The sequence below is a fragment of the Neoarthrinium moseri genome (genome assembly GCF_022829205.1).
Source record: "Neoarthrinium moseri strain CBS 164.80 chromosome Unknown scaffold41_Wmoseri_CBS_16480, whole genome shotgun sequence".
In the NCBI taxonomy this organism is placed as follows: domain Eukaryota; kingdom Fungi; phylum Ascomycota; class Sordariomycetes; order Amphisphaeriales; family Apiosporaceae; genus Neoarthrinium; species Neoarthrinium moseri.
The window spans coordinates 284520-301290 of NW_026055155.1; the positions used below are offsets into that span (position 1 = coordinate 284520).

Genomic DNA, 16771 nt, shown 5'->3' on the forward strand with positions numbered 1-16771 from the left:
TACACCGTTATAGATCCTTATCAAGCTTCTCAGCACCTGTAGGGCCTGTACTTGGTTCTGTGGGTTCTGCCGCATCAGGACCACTGCCCTCAGCGTTTGCACCCACGTGTTCATCATCAACATCATCATCGTCGTCGTCGTCATCAGGCTGAGCATTTGACAAGCGCTCGCTAGCCTTGTCGAGTGCTTGTTTGGTCCACTTTCGTGTCGCGGTCCAAACCATCTTGAAGCGGGTTAGCTAGTCCCCACGGGTTGGTGCAAGTGAAGAGACCTACCCAGAAGAAGGTAATGGTTCCAATGAGAACCATGCTCAAGTTGATGTTCTCCAAGCGGTCGCGTCCAGTGCCACCCCGGCGGCGGCCACCTGAGAGCATGCCTGTCGCCCGTATATTCCACCACTGGAACGGGCTTAGGAAAATTACCTTGACCATTCCCACCAAACCAAGTGAGAAGAGACCTTTCAAGAAATGGAGACTCCAGCCGTCATCATCGAGAGCATCGAGCCCCAGCTCCGATGCATCAAGGTCCAGGTCCAGTTCCCAGTCGTCTACCTCACCACCAAGAGCTCCGTAGATAGTGCCCGCCGGGTCAAGCCATAGGCCCAGCACCTGGTCACCTATGAAGCCTAGTAGGAAAATGAGGAGGGCAACGATCATGACAGCCAAGGCGAAGGCCAGGATAGGGCTCCGTAACCGCTGGGCCCAGTCCATGCGCTGGAACCGGTACTCGTAGTGGCAACGTTCGCACCTCCGGTAATTCGTCGAGCCAATGTTGGTGTATCGCCATTGCTGTATGCAACCTTCATGTACCCATTTGGTCGAGCCCGAGCACTTGCACGGGCAGATCAGGCGGCCGTCCTCGTCCTCGTAAGCCCTCGTCGGTGGTCTGCCCAGCATCTGGCCCAGCCCAGTCGGCTCTACATAGGTAGGATACACGAGGGTGCGACAAATATAGCATTCTCGGGGTTTTCCCCGAGGCCGCGGCCCGCCATCGCCTTCGCCGTCGGTCCCCATGTGAGGGGTCGAGTCGTCGTGCGCTTCGCGCTCTGGGGTGTAAGTGTCCATGGTAGGCACACTCGAGCTTGGGGAGGTGGCGGGACTCGAGGGTTGGGTCAGCTTTCAGGAAAGAGAGGCTAGAGAATCCTCGACGAAGACATGGAAGTGATGAGCAGAATGACGAAAAGGGCCATTGAGGAAACCCGACGGCGAGTTTCCGTGGTTTCCGGCAGGCCAAGAAGTGAATCAGCGGTCGTAGCGGACGGGCTTTGTGATGCGCTGTCCACATGACAAAGGCCGAGCTGGCTGGCTGGAGCTCCCAAGTCAAGCAAGACCCAGCACGAGGGACAAGGCCGAATGCGATGGAAGGGCGTACCTCGACCCCAACATCCAATCCCATCTGGCACTAGCCACATGGGTACCTACCGGCTGCTGCAGGTCTCTCTCTGGAGCATGGCGCTCGGCAGGCCGATCCGGCCCAGAAAAAGAGCACGGCTGTCTCGTAGAGTGCTGAGGCCGTTCAGAGGCTCGTTTGTTCTCTCGACTGCGGGTGTATTGGGGTTGGGAATAAATTTGTCTGCTGGGAAGAGTTTTGAAGCTGTGGTTTAATGCGGACCCACCGCCCTGCATTCCACCCGCCCTGCCCGTTCTCAGCCAGGCGGGCGCCTGGGCCAGTTGGAAGCTCGGAGTGTACACGATACAGGTGTGCTGCTGGATACCTTGCGGGTGTGGTGCGTGATCATAGGGCTTCCAGTTGAAGTATCATCCTATAATATTACTATTGGTAGAGTAGCAGTTTCCTGGCGGTTGTGCACGCATGTTTCATCGCTTCTGTTGAGTACGGACTGCTTCGTCGTTCGCTGTTCCCTGAGGTCTCTCCCTCAGGTCGCATGGGATCGCGGAGGTTGGGCCACCCCCAAGCTCCGGCTTAGTCACTGATTGGAGCTCGGGGCCGCGCTAGGCCAGGCTGAAGGTCCAGCGCGGCAGGTACCTAAGTTAGCTGGCTAATGAGGTACAGCCGTCTGGTACAGCAGGAACACGCAAACTCGCGATGCCTGGCTGGTGAACCTGGTCCAAACAGCTCGACATCATCCAGCCTCACCATCCGCCTCGGAAACCACCTCCCCTCCATCTACAACCCGCACCTCCACACGCCATCGTCTCCGATTCCCACCGCACCCGCCGACCTGAACCCGAATCCGAGGCAAATAGAACAAGATGGCTGACCGATACTCGTTCTCGTTGACGACATTCTCCCCGAGGTGAGCTTGCCCGCACCCACCCGTTGTGCTGCTCGCTCCATGAGCTTCTGGCTAACCATCGTCACAGCGGGAAACTCGTACAAATCGGTATGCAACGCCGTTCCAGCTCCCACACCGTCCTTTCTCGCGGGAATGCCAAACTGACTTCGCTGTGTCAATAGAGTATGCCTTGAATGCTGTCAACCAGGGTGTCACGGCGCTTGGAATCAAGGGTGAGAAGCTCTCCAATCACCATCCAATAGCTATGACGGCGACACACGTTCGGTCCTCGCTAACTCCATGAAGCCACCAACGGAATCGTCCTAGCGACCGAGAAGAAGTCGTCATCGCCGCTCGCCGACCCCTCGTCTCTCTCCAAGATCAGCCTCATCACCCCCAACATCGGCATGGTATACTCGGGCATGGGCCCCGACTACAGAGTGCTCGTAGACAAGGCACGCAAGGTCTCCCACTCCGGCTACAAGCGAATCTACAACGAGTACCCGCCCACCAGGATATTAGTGCAGGATGTCGCCCGAGAGATGCAGGAGGCCACACAGTCCGGTGGTGTGCGACCGTACGGCGTGAGCTTGCTGATCGCAGGCTGGGACGAGGGCATCCTGCCGGATGAGGAGGGGCTGGCTCAGAACGAGGTCATCGACGCAGAGGGCAACAAGAAGAAGGTCTCTGGCAAGACCGGTGGTGTGCTGAAGGGTGGCCCCATGCTGTACCAGGTCGACCCCTCGGGCAGTTATTTCCCCTGGAAGGCCACAGCCATCGGCAAGAGTGCGACGTCGGCCAAGACCTTCCTGGAGAAGCGATACACAGATGGTCTGGAGCTCGAGGACGCTGTGCACATCGCGCTGCTTACACTGAAGGAGACCATCGAAGGCGAGATGAACGGAGAGACGATTGAGATTGGTAAGTGGCCTATCCTTCCGGTGGCCGGTTTCCTGCCTGCTAACCATGACACAGGTATTGTCGGCCCCCCCGCCGATCACCTTCTCGGTGTCGAGGGCGTTGCCGGCGCTGTTGGCCCGCGCTTCAGAAAGCTGACTCCTCAGGAGATTGAGGACTACCTGACGAACCTATAAATGATGGCGTTTATTACGATTTTTGCAGATGGCAGTCACTTGTACCATAGAACAGAATAGAGGGTCCAGAAGGCACACTGTTCGTCATGATGCATTGAAATCCTTGCGGGCTAATACAAATGTGTTTCGCGGACCGCAGAAGACGGCTGATGCAGCTAGACCAGCTTCGGCGTCGAATGGCAACTTGGTCCATGAAGTACGGGTCTCACCAGGTAAACCCAACTGGCCGTTTGTATTAACACCAATCGCGAAGATATCCCCCTCGACAGTGAGAAGAACAGCATGGGATTCGCCCACTGCACAGTCCGCGATGTCACTGTCTTCAACCACCACAGGCGCCGGGCTTCGTGACACTTCCTCGAGGATGGCAGGTTGCCCTGGATGGCCGCCCCAAGCATAAACGTCATTTCCCTCCGTCAGTGCCATGAGTAGGTAGCCGCCAGCAGCAATCTTCACTATCTTGCCAGTGGGCAGATCGTCTAGCTCCATGACACGACATGGCCTCCCAGCAGGGCTATAACCCCCATCAGCTCGCACATACACAGCGTGACCAGACTGTAGCAAGAAGCTTACCTATCCTCTGTTACTTCTCTCCCCAGGCATGCGCCGTAGCGCTCGTCACCCCAGGTCCATACTTGGCCTTCGGCAGTCAAGGCTGCAAAACCTGCCTCGTACGCGACCGTTTGAACCACACGTAGGCCCGGGAAGTGCCATTGCGCCTTACCATCTCGGAAGTGATCCGCCGATTGGAACTGCGAGATGTATCCTTCTGTGTCGGAGGCTGTACTTGCGTCAGTTTGAGTCTTTGACATGCGCCCCAGCCGGGGTCTTGCCTGCAACTATGCCATTCCCAGCGATGGCTGCCGTCGACAAGATGATCTTCTCTCTGAGATCTTCAACCTCCATCCACTCATCGGGATAGCCAGCCGATACATCGCCTTTCTCAGTTTTTACTGTTGTTCAATATCAGCTCATCGATGCGAGTCAAGCCTCGTCAGAAGGGTCTCGGGGGAAAGGTAGCCGAACCTACGGTGCAAGAAAGGGAGGCGTACAGGTGTTCTATTGCATCGCGCGAGAGTATTCTCGTCAGCTGTTCGACGTCGGCGGGATATCCAGATTGATTGCTTTCCATGTCTTTTTCGAAAGAGAGCTGATTCCAGGCATTAAAGCCGGTCGCGAAAAGCTCCATGCCTCGACTGCAGGCCTGCCAAGGTTTGGTGGTGTAGTGGTGTTGGTGCACGTAGATGTGTGTGCTGCTTGATCCACTCGGCCCATCTCACACTCAGTCAGTAGCGAAGTACACTTTGCTATCAAATCGCCGACCACCACCACTCAGAGCATCTGCGACAACCAGCCCATGCGACACACAAAATGATCTGTCGTTTCTGAGCGCAGGTGCTACTCAGATGACGCGTTGGCCAAATGAAATTTTCCCTTTCCTTTTATTGGATTGCTTTTCGTGGTTCTTCAACCTTGTTTCGTTGATCCATTGGAATGCGCAATACCTGTGGTCGGCCTCCCGCATGTATACGCGGCATCCTCAAAGGCTGCCGCCGAGCAGTATTTGTCCATAAATAGGCTGGGTTGGCGACTCGATGCTTACACTGCCAGCTCAAACACTTCATCAAGAGCATCATCCGGCATCCAAACTTCGCCTTTGTCCTTCTCGTGTAACGCACTGTTGATGCCTAATCACAATCAGTCCTGCTCATCCGAAACTCTCGCTCAAGATGGCATCTGACTCCAACGATGACATGTCAATGAGATCGGGCGGGGAGGACATCAGGAGCGCCTCTGATCTCTCCGAGGGGATTGCCTCGCCAGGCTCGCGGGTAGAGTCTCCAGTTAGTGAGGAGATAACCGGGCCTGCTTCACCACCACCCGCGGGAGACCAAGTCGTGCAGGAGGAGAATATCATACACGCCCGCGCTTATCAGTTGGAAATGCTTGAGGAGAGCCTCAAACGCAACGTCATCGTTGTCGTAAGTCTTCCCTTCAGATGCCAAGGCCGCACCCTTACTGAAGCATCCGTAGATGGATACCGGCAGTGGAAAGACCCAGGTGGCCATCCTCCGTATGCGCGCTGCTCTTGAAAACTCACCCTCGGGGAAGATTGTCTGGTTTCTTGTTCCAACTGTCGCGCTCTGCTACCAGCAGTTGCAAGTCATCCAGTCGCAGATCCCGGGTGTGCAATCCAAGCCCCTGACCGGCAACGACGGGATCGATACCTGGTCGAATACCTCCATATGGAATGCATTCTTAGAGAATGTCAGTATAGTTGTCTCAACATATCAAGTACTGTCTCAGGCTCTGGATCATGCTTTTGTCCAAACGGATTCTCTATCTCTACTCGTCTTTGACGAAGGTAAGCGAGTATCAGCTTTACTTCGTGATGATGTGCCAACTAACACATCCAGCACACAATTGTGTGGGAGACAGCCCTGGTCGGAAGATCATGACCAGATATCAAGAGAACAAGCAGGCAGGCATCCCCGTGCCAGCTATCTTAGGTCTGACTGCAAGTCCGACTATTAATGCTTCAACCAGTGGATTGGAAATTATCGAGAGAACTCTTGATGCAGTCTGTCGGACACCAACCAGGCATAGAGCTGAATTGCTTCGTCAGGTCAAGCGTCCTGTTATGTTTCCAGTGCCCTACGGGCCGGGATTGAATCAAAACGACCCTGGTATTGAGACTCAAACCATGAGGAGCCTCATGCAAGCTTATCTGGACCTTGACATCAACAACGATCCTTACATAGTTCGAAAGCTTGCCGAGAACACAGAGCGAAGCTATTTGGAGCTCCAAAGAGCATGGATGAAGCAAGACACCTATGTCTTCAAGCAGATGGCATCATTCTGCCGCAAAAGCACCGAGATACGCTGCGAACTCGGACCGTGGGCTGCAGACTACTACATCAGGAGTGCCATCACACAGTATCTTGACTATGCTAACAAGAGCAGCCAAAACAATTCGGCCTGGGAGCTTGCGGAGAAGAGATATCTAGCTGGCGTACTACAGAAAGTGGAACTGGCGCAAGCCGATCATCGCGATAATCTACAAGTGTCCAGTAAGGTCACGAAGCTCATAGAGCAGCTTGTTTCATGTCCAGCAAACGTCCAGGGTATCGTTTTTGTCAAAGAAACAGCTACTACACATGTACTTCAAAGGCTTCTCTCGATGCACAAGTTGACTCGTACTCGATTTCGAACTGGCTCGATGGTGGGTGCTTCACGATACGAGGCCCGAAAAAGGGATGTGGGCGAGCTCAATCGGAATGATGGCCTTGTCGACTTGGAGCTTTTCCGTTCTGGCAAGCTCGACATCCTCATTGCTACCAGTGTACTCGAAGAAGGCATAGATGTGCCGGCCTGCAACTTGGTTGTTTGTTTCGACAGGCCGACTCACTTGAAGTCGTTCATACAGCGCCGCGGGCGGGCCAGAATGAGGGAGTCCAAGCTGATTCTCATGTACGACATCAGCTCAGACAGCCATATGGCCTGGGAGAAGCACGAGGAGGAGATGAGGCAACATTATGAAGATCAATCACGGGAATTGAAGAAACTGAAAGCCATTGAAGACGCTGAGATTCCCTCGGTTGCCCCTTTCTACACCAAGCATGCCCGTGCTCGACTGGAGCTGGACGACGCCAAAGGACATCTAGACCACTTCTGTGGAGTCATTGCATCACGGGAGTTCGTTGAATGGAGACCTTACTACATCATAACAAAGGTTCCCTATACCAGGGCAAAGTTCGAGCCGCCTCAGGTTAAAGCGACGGTCGTTCTACCGAATTCGCTGCCAGCTCACCTTCGACGAATCGACGGCAATGATGTCTGGTACTCCGAGAAGAACGCGTGTAAGGATGCTGCATTCGAGGCGTACAAGAGACTTTACGAGGCCGGCCTCGTGAATGAGAATTTGATGCCGTTGAAGGGCAATGACCTCGTCGAGGGGTTGGAGAGTCGCCTTTCCGAGATCGAGGTGGATGAGAGATGGAATCCTTGGCCTCACGTGGCCAGAGCCTGGTCTGGATCGCAATATCATCGCTATCCAGTTCAACTCCTAGATCGCTCCAATGCAGTACTGGCCGAGTTCAGCATGGTTTCCCCAGTGCAACTTCCAAGTATCCCGATGTTCGATGTTTTCTGGGGCAATAAATCCTGGAAGGTAAAAATTAGCCAGAGAATGGCGACTGTTGTGGACCTATCACGGAGCGCCGAGGAGACTATGGCACTTATAACCTTGGCATATGGACATCGCTTTGAGGTCGAAGATGGAAGACAACATGTCATTCAGTTTCATTCACACGGAAAGCCCATCTCCAGGAAAGATCTTGGGAGCCAGACCATAACTTCCGGCTTCTTGGCCCAAGAAAGCGGTGAACTACAGTACCTCATTCGGAAGACTATGAACAACAGTCCCTATTTCTATGGGGAATGCTTACCATCAGAGCCTTCGTATGATCTGGTTCGAAAGAAACGGAGCAACTATGAAGAAGCTTTCCTCCAAGAGAACCCATTCGATGGCCCTTGGCTAGCATTGAAACGCTGGCCTCGGAGGCGAGATTTCTTACACGAAATACGCCAGGATGCGAAACCAGAACAGAGATCAGCTAAGCCATATGAATACATTTGGCCGGCAGCTCATTGTCGTATGGACTCGACTCCAATCGTCAATGTCCAATTTGCCTCGCTAATACCATCCATTACACACATCCTAGAGATATACTTGTTGGGCCAAGAGTTGTCTACCAACACCGACTTCAAAGAGCTGGCCTTCAATGACTTGCGACTACTCGTCACTGCGATCAGCGCCTCGTCGGCGCGAGAGGCAGATGACTACCAGAGACTCGAGTTTCTTGGCGATGTCTTGTTGAAGCTGCTCTCAACAATAAGTGTTGCTGTCAATCGTAAGCCTAAGATACCTGCGACTCACCATGAATCTAACACTCTAACTCATTCCAGGTCCCCATTTTCCTGAAGGATATCTCTCCAAGATGAGAGTCAGAATGCTGTCCAACTCCAGACTTTGTAAGTCGAGTCGTGATTTTGGGCTAGCCAGGTTCATTCACACCAAAGAGTTCACTGGACACAAGTGGAGGCCGTTCTATGTAGACGAGCTGGCCTCCAAAGAAGAAGTTTCTGGGAAGAGGACCATGTCTACGAAGATCCTGGCGGATGTAGTTGAATCGCTCACGGGGGCTGCATATGTCGATGGCGGTTTGGGATACAATGGATTGGACAAGGCTTTGCGCTGCCTCCGCCTACTCATCCCTGGCGATGTATGGCGTGGCCTTGATGAAGGGCGGACAGCGCTTCTGTCTCTGAGGGAGTCCAAATCAAAACTCCCTCCTACGCTGGCACCTCTTGAGAGCCTGCTGGGCTATTCTTTTAGCTGCAAATCTCTGCTGGTCGAGTCCATGACACACTCGTCATTCAATCTGGCATCGTCCAACGAACAGTCTCTCGAGCGCCTCGAGTTTATCGGCGACGCCATCCTGGACTACCTCATCGTCATGGAGCTCTGGGAGAGGAACCTTCCCGAGAGCCGCATGTCGCCCCTCAGGGCTGCGTGCGTGAACGCTGACCTGGTCGGCTTCTTAGGCATGGAGTGGAGCATATCTCAGCACACCGCAAATATCGAGAATGCGGTGGCCGTCCCCGCCGAGTTCAAGATCCCGTTCTGGAAGTTCATGCGCCATTCATCCGAGGCCGTCGGCGCCGTGCAGAAAGCTGCGGAGGAGCGGCACGCCCTCGAGCGGGACGCCATCCTCCAGGCCATCAGCAGCTCCAGGGTATACCCCTGGGTTCTCCTGTCGCACATTCATATCCCCAAGTTCTTCTCAGACATCTTCGAGTCCGTCCTTGCCGCTGTGTGGCTGGACTCGGGCGATATGAGCGTGTGTAGGAGCCTCCTGGAGCGTATTGGAATCTTACCGTTCCTTCGCAGGATCCTGGAGGACAATGTCGACGTGACCCATCCCAAGAACAAGCTCGGCGAGATAGCAGGACAACGCCTAGTGGAGTATAAAGTTGGCTTGGTCACGGCAGAGGAGGCCGCCTATGTATGCAAGGTCTTCGTGGGTGATGAGTTGGTGGTTGAGGTCGGTGGCGGTAATCATAAGGATGAAGTCATCACGAAGGCCGCTGAAAAGGCTTATGAGGTCTTAAGAGCAAAGTCGGATGCTGAAGCAGATGCAATGGAGGTAGATGTGTAGATTGACTGCAAGGAGTTATCCAGAGGGAGAGGGAGAACGCCTTATCACAATGAGCAATGAGATACGAAAGGAAAACGACCAGCAACGTAGCGTATGGGATGCAGTAGCAGGAGGACAAATCCAATGGAAGAAAACACTCACTACCGGGCAACAGGAGGACCACATCTTTGAGGTGGAAAAAAAAGGGGGGCGGTTCCCAAACTCGCACCCAAAATTACATGACCCTGCTCCCAACATTCTCGCATGTCACAGCGGGGCCTCCGGTCGTCTCTTGGGATGGTACCTGCTATTTTTTTTGGGGGATGCCCCGGCTTCCTGAATCTGGTATGGATGTGAGAGAGTACCTCGTTTTATTACCTTCAGGTGGGAATGTTCGTTTGCCCTGTCTCCTTTATTGCAATGGTAGGTGCATACTGTACGTAACGTATTTTTTTGCACACAATTCAAAGACATACCGCAAGTCAGTTTGTAAATCTACAATTGTTGGGAAGAAATATGAAAGGAACTATCTATCATCTTGTGAAACTTTCTTTTGTCATCCCATTTGTGCAACTAACCATCCCATGCATCCAGGATTAGAACGACTGGTGCATATATATCTGGGCAACATCGTGAAAAGTCCGGTCTTGCGGGCAGAGACTGCCTGTATCGTGTGTCTTCTCCAACCAAGTTTCTCCCAAGCACAATTCCGGTTAACGTGCAACATCACCGTGCAGTGGACCAGGCAATCACCCACCAGCTAATCACTCGTCGTCATCGTCGAGCAGGGAGACGACCTCTCGAATCTTGCCATCGATGAGAATGCGCTTCGCAGGCCGAGCAGCCGGTCGCAGGACATTCAGGTCTCCAGTGTCATCGTACTCGCGCTTGACCACAGAGCCGCGCTCCGGCTTCATCGAGCCCCGGTCTAGATCGTCCTGAGATTGCGACTGAGATCGGGACTGCAGCGGCGGCGTCAACGGCATCAGCGGCAGCTGGTACACGTGGGTCAGGTCAGGGGGTCTCTCGATGCTCTGCATAATTCGGGGCGTCTCAGTCTGCACGCGAGGGTGGGTGGAGCGGTAATCCCCTCCTGAGACCTTACGTGCCTGGGATGCTGCTCGTGAAAGATCTATGTGAACGGGCATTCGAGGCGGGGCCTGTATGTATCATCAGTCATTGACTCGATTCACGGGCGGACATTGGCTGAATCAGAGATGTGACTCACAGTTCCGGGTCGGTCCATGAACCGACTGATAGAGGCTCCTAGACCGTCGCGATTGGTTATGGGAGTCTGGAGTCGCGACAAGTCCGGGGACGACAACGCTGCGGACTGGGAGACGTGCTAAGAGAGACTATATGAGAACAACACCACTAGTTGCACGAATCCAAGTTTCACTTACGGCGGTGCTAACTTTTTTCAGTCTCTCCAAGAGCAGACGCAGCTGGTCCTCAGACAGTTCCTCGATTCGCTGCAGCTCTAAGGCTGCCGCGCGTGGGTTGGGCGGTCGGGAAACAATGCCCTCTTTGATCAAAGCATCTGGAATCATGCTGTCAGCAATGGTAGCCCTGTAACCGTGTCCTATTCATTGCAGGTACCTTTCGACCGATAGATCAACTTGATCGTAGCGAAGGGACCGTTGTCACCATATATCAGAGCGCACTTGGACGACAAGAGCGGTTTCGGTTTATCGAGCCTGTATTCATGATCAGACAGGAATTCCATCACCTCCAGAGCCCGAAAGGCTAGTAGGAATGTGTCAACAGGCTCCAGGGAGAAGGGTCATCTTACTCGACGAAATCCGAGAACGTGGTTCCATGCGAGACAGTACGACCTTTGAGTGCCTTCTCGGCCAGCTCCAAGTTCTTAGCACCCAGCAGATTGTTCATGTACTTCTCGCTCGAGCCATTCACCTGCACGCGAAAGAACTTGATGTCGACGGTGCCCATGTTCACAGCTGCGCGGCAGTCTGAGTCAACGCGAATCGAGTCGTCGTCGTCCACTATTGAGCAAGGCAATCTGTGGTCAGCTTTTTGTCCGAAAGATGTCAGGGCGGAGGATTTTGGGGATGAAATATGGGCAAGAACGATAGTATTTAGTGGACTCACCCGTCTTGATCGACTTGAACTTGAAGGTCTGAATTCCTTGCTTGCCCTGGCCTCTTCCCTTGCCCTTTCCCTTGATGAGCGAGCGACCATGGACGATCGCCTTCCACGGCTGGAGCTCAGTCTGGTCCATGCGACACATCTCGCCTGTGACCCAGTTGCCGTCGACATAGATTGCGATGTTGAGCATGTGAGGGACTGGAGCGTCAAACCCATAGTGGTTTGACACGCTGAGCGCAACGCTGAACTCGGCGTCGTTGAAGCACTCGATGTACTTGGTGACCGACAGCGGCTTTAGTATCTGAGGTGATTTGGCTGCTGCGTTCTCCGAAGGGGCGTCGTACTCTGTGGCGGCCTTGCCACCGACGTGAACCTGTGCCTGCAGGCCAAGGTTATGGAGTCTCACCATCGTGTCTTACTCTGTGAGAGGAAGAACGGAAGAGAGAAAACGACTGGGCGCCGGCGATCTTTGGATAGCAGTGAGGTGTCAGCCACGATCACCTCAAGGAAGGGATGAAAAGGAAGGGAGAGAAGAGAAAATTGCCCTTGTCGAGATGAGGTGGGTGATTTGTATGGTGTGAAGTTTGAGGTCGACGACGTGCCGTTGAGGTCAACAATGTGCAGGAGGAGTAAGAGAAAGAGGAAGAGGAAGAGAAGGAGCAGGAGGAGAAGGAGAAAGACGAGCGAAGGGAGGAAATACAAGGCTATGTCTCGTTGATCCTTGTTTGGTGTTGTGTTAGGTATGGCCTGTGATGTTCAAGATGTACATCTCAGATCGACAACGGCGGCCTGATATCTGGCAGGAGGAGGACGAGGTTGGCTGACTGGAGAACAGAGTGATGTTGAGTGATCCAGATCAACGCTTGGACTCGTCAAGTAAAAGGAGCGGGTTGAGTAGTGAATTCAGCAGATGAGATCACAAGAAGGCAGGCACGTTGTGCTCGATTTGGTTGCAAAAGGGGAAGTATGAAGGAGGAGGAGGAGGATGTAAACGAGAAAAAGAAGGGGATGACGGAGAAGCTGCCATAGAAGCTGGCGAACAAACCGTGCATCGAACGACTTTGTGATGATATTGCTTCAGTAGCAAGTCGGAAGGGTGCAGTAGGAATCACAGGTCTAGGAATCTGAAGAAGAAACTAGTTTGGGGGTGTGGGATGATACGGAGAATTGAGGTTGATCGCCGGGGACGATGGTTGTCGCCATGTACACTGGAGGTACTTTTCTTCAACTAGGAAGAGCGACTATCGAAGCACATACTTGCATTCCCATCGAACCTGCTAAGTTGGTAGAAAAAGATTATATATTTCACAAAAAAACGTCTTCCGTTAACACGGGTGGAAAAATCAGGTGGAAATCACCTTGTTCGGCTGAGAAGACAGCTTAACCAAGCCCCCTTCCCCCCTAGAAGAGCTTCTTATCAGAATAACGAATATTGACAAACAATGAATGCGAAGCTGTCCCGATTTTGCATTGAAACATCCTACTACTGCAGCCCTTGTTGCTATCAATAAGGCCGTGAAATGGTAGGACACTATAAGCGTATAACGTCAAGGACCCCGAGACCCAAAAGGTATAAGGTGAACACAACAACTCAGTTTACTGTCAATGTACAATTTCCAATCCCAAGAGCCATCTATTGCCCCAAAGCTGTCTATCTATCCAGCTAGCTTTCAAGTGTGCCGTGACTTCTCGTCTTATCTGCAGCTTATATTTACACGTGGTCTGACCAAGAGATTGGTCTTTACGAATAACTACTACTTTGTAAGGTAATAATCTGTAATGTTTTTACACGACCAGGCCCTCCTCGGCCTCGTCTCGCTCTAGCCTCTCGAGTCCATTGCAAACCGCGCCGTAGACCCGCAAGGGAACCGCGACCTCAAAGCTCTCGCACTCCAGGTTCTCAGCCGCCACCATGACGAGCCCACCCCGATCGTCGCGAGAGATCTCCTCGAGCAGCGGGTGCGGTCCTTCAGCGCGTCTCTCAGCTTCGGTGTCCTCGGCCGTGGAGCTTGGCACCACAAACTCGACTCTGATTTTCCACTCCAGACTGAGGCCACTGGTAACGAATTCCGGTGTGGCATTGATGGGGATAGTTGGGCTGAACACTATGCGTCGGGCAAATAATGTGGCCTCGCTGGAGCTACCATACACCTTTCTGGTGACCCGATGGACGCTGGCCTCACTCCTCAAGGCAAAGGCGGGCTCGATGCGCTCGGCAGTCTCCAGAGCCGCGTGGACGGCATAGCAGGGTATCTCGGCATCTGTGAAGTCGATAGCCATGCTGACAGCCTCGCCAAGTCTGTAGGCTGGTCGGGCAAGCATAACAACGCCGACCCGCTGACCATTTCTAGCAATCTCAAAGCGGTTTGTGCTCTGGCCTGAGTCCGAGGATGAGAGATTAGAACGCATGATGGCCAAGTCAATGGCTTCCCGAGCAGTGGCGGCTTCTTCGAAAGCAGAAGGGCGCCGCGAAGATGGCCCGTGAGCTGTAGGCGAAAGAAGACCAGATCCATTCCTTGGCCGATCCAGTAATTCCTCCACATAGCCCAGGAATCCGTGGAGGGTAGAATTTGGCAGTGGTTTGACCTTCGTCTTCTCCGCGCTGCTGGCATTCTTGTCGAGCTGCTGAACCTTCGCTAGATCGCGGAGAATGATATACGGCGACATGAGGTCATGACCGAGGATCTCGCCATGACTATTGACGCTGCCCAGTACCCGAAATGGTATATCGACTGATTTGACCTGCTGTTCCTTTGTCCCCCCTGGTCTCTGTGTTCCGATGACGAGACTGTAAGTGATCTTCATGGCTTTGCCTTTGTGCGTCGGAGGTAAACCCTTGGGCAATTTAAATGAGTATTCGTATGTCTTGCTCTCCCCCGGAGCGAGTTGCAGGTCCACGAAAAGGATGGACTGGGGCGTTGAGAGCAAGGGTATCGACTTGGAGCCTGCTACGCCGCGCATCTCCTTGATACTACTCAACTCCCCTCCACCGAGCAGCTCTCCTATGGAGTTTCCCCAGGAGCCCCATCCGAAGCTCTTGAGCAGTCCACTGTCCCTTTTTGAGTTCTCAAGTCCGATGACGCCGCCGCCTTGCCCTCCCAATACAGCCTTCCTCTTGACCGTCTCAAAGGGCCCCAAATTTATGAGGGATCCGTCCAGCGTGAATGACCCTTGAATCTGTGCGTAGCCCATCATCAAGGCTTCCGGCAACTTCGCTTGGCCTGGTCCGGACATGCCCGAGATTCTTCTTAAATGTGGCGGTCTCAAGCCATTCCGCAGCGGCTGTGTCACGTATTCCGAGGCCAGAGTTTCGCTCGAGTTGTTACTCAAGGAGTAGAACTCCCCACTGCTCCTGGGCGTCCCGCCCGCTATGCTCGTCGTTGACAAGATCCGTGCCGCCGGGGCCGGGTGCTCCACGACGGAGGGCACCGAGTCCCGCGAGCGCACCGGGAGCTGCACCGAGCCCCCGCCTGCCGAGACCGGCGTCGTCAGGTAGTCTTCGTCCTGGCCACCCGGCGACCTGTCCTCACTTTCGGAGAGCGGTGATCGCACAGCGGGAAACGTCCACTCAGGCATCTGCAGGGGGCTTCTCCTCGGCGTGTGTCCGACTGCAGGGGTGTTGGGCATGGTCGAAACGCCCGGCTGACGGCCATGTCCGTACCGAGAGGGCGGGAAAGAGTTGTTGTTGAAGACGGGCGAGCCCTGCGAGCTGCCTCCATATGGCCGCTGTGGCAGCGCGGCAGACTGCGGGCCGTTGAAGACGGCGCTTGCTCTTGGGGATATTTGCAGACTGGAGGAGCGGCCATGGCCACGACCAGGACGCTGGGGTGGCCCTCTAGTCCCATTGCTATGTGCCTGGTCCTCCACGGTGGTCGCGGAGCCTATTGAAACGATGGAAACGGAGCGCTTGTGACTGTGGCCCGGCCGGGTCGGCGGCGGCTGGGCGGGAATCCACGACGTGGTGCCGCTGCTCTTGGAGCGCGAATGGCCCGTCGGCACGTTCAGGGAGAGGGTGGCTCGATGGCCCCTGCCTCTGGCAGAGGCGGGCGGCGTGAGGCCATTGTTGAGGTTGGGCTTGCGAGGCGTGCCCAGCAGAGGGGAGGGCTGTCTCGAGCGCTCGGGGTTGGGTTGGTTCGGCCGCGCGACGTTCTTGAAGGTGATGCGGCACTTGATCTCCTCGCCGGCGAACACGGTCTGGTCGCTCCAGTGCACGAAAACGCGGATGTTGCTGGCCATGTCGGGAGCCATTGTCGGCGGACGGGCGAGCGCTGGGCGAGGGACGGGGACGGGGAGACCACGACGGTGGATTGCAGCAGAGAGCCGGCCACTGGGCTATTAGTCCCGTGGAAGAATACCCCGTCAATCACGCACGTCGCAACCACATTGTAGTCGTACGCAGTCAATTGAGCCTCGGCTTCAGGGACCCTATCGCTGAAGCATTGGCCCGTCAACTGTCGGCCGGCAACTTCAATGAACGGGACGCGTCGAGAGATGGCTGGATTTCTAGATGCTGGGAATCTCGAGTGACCTGCGACACTATTGCGTCTAAGGTAGGGATGATGTATATTGGACCAGGATATCGATGGGGCAGGATGGGGGCTGTTGGCCTAAGGCACTCACCCGCCGCCGCCCATCACCCCACTCACTAAGTTAGCACGGGCTGGCGGGTGTCGGTCGCCCGCCGCCTGCAACTATAATTCTTTGTGAGAGATGTTGCAACACTTATTCTCGCTTATATTCTGTCTCTTGGTTATGCCTGAACCATTGGCGAGAGATAGGAGATCACGCAAACCACTTGAACTCCTATTGATGAAAAGTTCCAACAATGACACAGCTCCCTGCACGTCTTCCCGGATAAAGTCTGATATAATCAGCAGTGTAACACATTCGTATAACTAAAAAGACTATCTACAGCCCGCTAACAAGGCTATGTCATGAATGTATCGAATCTGTGACACTATTCGAGCCCGTCTCTGCATCGTCCTTCAAAGTCGCAACAGCTCTGGGGTGGAATGATAAACTACCTAGGGACCTAGGTGTGTAACTACGCTGATGGGAGTGACGCTCTCAGGCAACTTATGAGTTTCGACAAGGCAGCTTTAAATATGTACCCAACACGGGTCTCTTTCAGATAA

General features: G+C 54.1%; 6 protein-coding genes across 6 annotated transcripts; 2 read left to right on the plus strand and 4 right to left on the minus strand.

The window, feature by feature from the left end:
- Positions 1-7: 7 nt before the first annotated feature.
- Positions 8-1064, minus strand: JN550_009255 (uncharacterized protein; the record flags this gene model as incomplete). The annotated part of the gene is made up of 2 exons (XM_049321308.1): positions 8-223; positions 276-1064. The coding sequence occupies 2 exons, from the start codon at positions 1062-1064 to the stop codon at positions 8-10; spliced, it is 1005 nt and encodes a 334-aa protein (XP_049168831.1).
- Positions 1065-2213: 1149 nt separating this feature from the next.
- On the plus strand, positions 2214-3330 carry JN550_009256 (uncharacterized protein; the record flags this gene model as incomplete). The annotated part of the gene is made up of 5 exons (XM_049321309.1): positions 2214-2257; positions 2325-2344; positions 2419-2469; positions 2543-3157; positions 3212-3330. The coding sequence occupies 5 exons, from the start codon at positions 2214-2216 to the stop codon at positions 3328-3330; spliced, it is 849 nt and encodes a 282-aa protein (XP_049168832.1).
- Positions 3331-3414: 84 nt separating this feature from the next.
- On the minus strand, positions 3415-4519 carry JN550_009257 (uncharacterized protein; the record flags this gene model as incomplete). Its single annotated transcript, XM_049321310.1, has 3 exons — positions 3415-3844; positions 3904-4111; positions 4357-4519. 3 exons carry the CDS (start codon positions 4517-4519, stop codon positions 3415-3417), a joined length of 801 nt encoding a protein of 266 aa, XP_049168833.1.
- A 541-nt stretch (positions 4520-5060) lies between these two features.
- Positions 5061-9551, plus strand: JN550_009258 (uncharacterized protein; the record flags this gene model as incomplete). Its single annotated transcript, XM_049321311.1, has 4 exons — positions 5061-5312; positions 5365-5695; positions 5748-8243; positions 8299-9551. The coding sequence occupies 4 exons, from the start codon at positions 5061-5063 to the stop codon at positions 9549-9551; spliced, it is 4332 nt and encodes a 1443-aa protein (XP_049168834.1).
- Positions 9552-10294: 743 nt separating this feature from the next.
- JN550_009259 (uncharacterized protein) lies at positions 10295-12045 on the minus strand (the record flags this gene model as incomplete). The annotated part of the gene is made up of 6 exons (XM_049321312.1): positions 10295-10690; positions 10759-10875; positions 10934-11070; positions 11130-11227; positions 11323-11533; positions 11640-12045. 6 exons carry the CDS (start codon positions 12043-12045, stop codon positions 10295-10297), a joined length of 1365 nt encoding a protein of 454 aa, XP_049168835.1.
- A 1376-nt stretch (positions 12046-13421) lies between these two features.
- Positions 13422-15884, minus strand: JN550_009260 (uncharacterized protein; the record flags this gene model as incomplete). Its single annotated transcript, XM_049321313.1, has 1 exon — positions 13422-15884. One exon carries the CDS (start codon positions 15882-15884, stop codon positions 13422-13424), a length of 2463 nt encoding a protein of 820 aa, XP_049168836.1.
- Between the last annotated feature and the right edge of the window lie 887 nt (positions 15885-16771).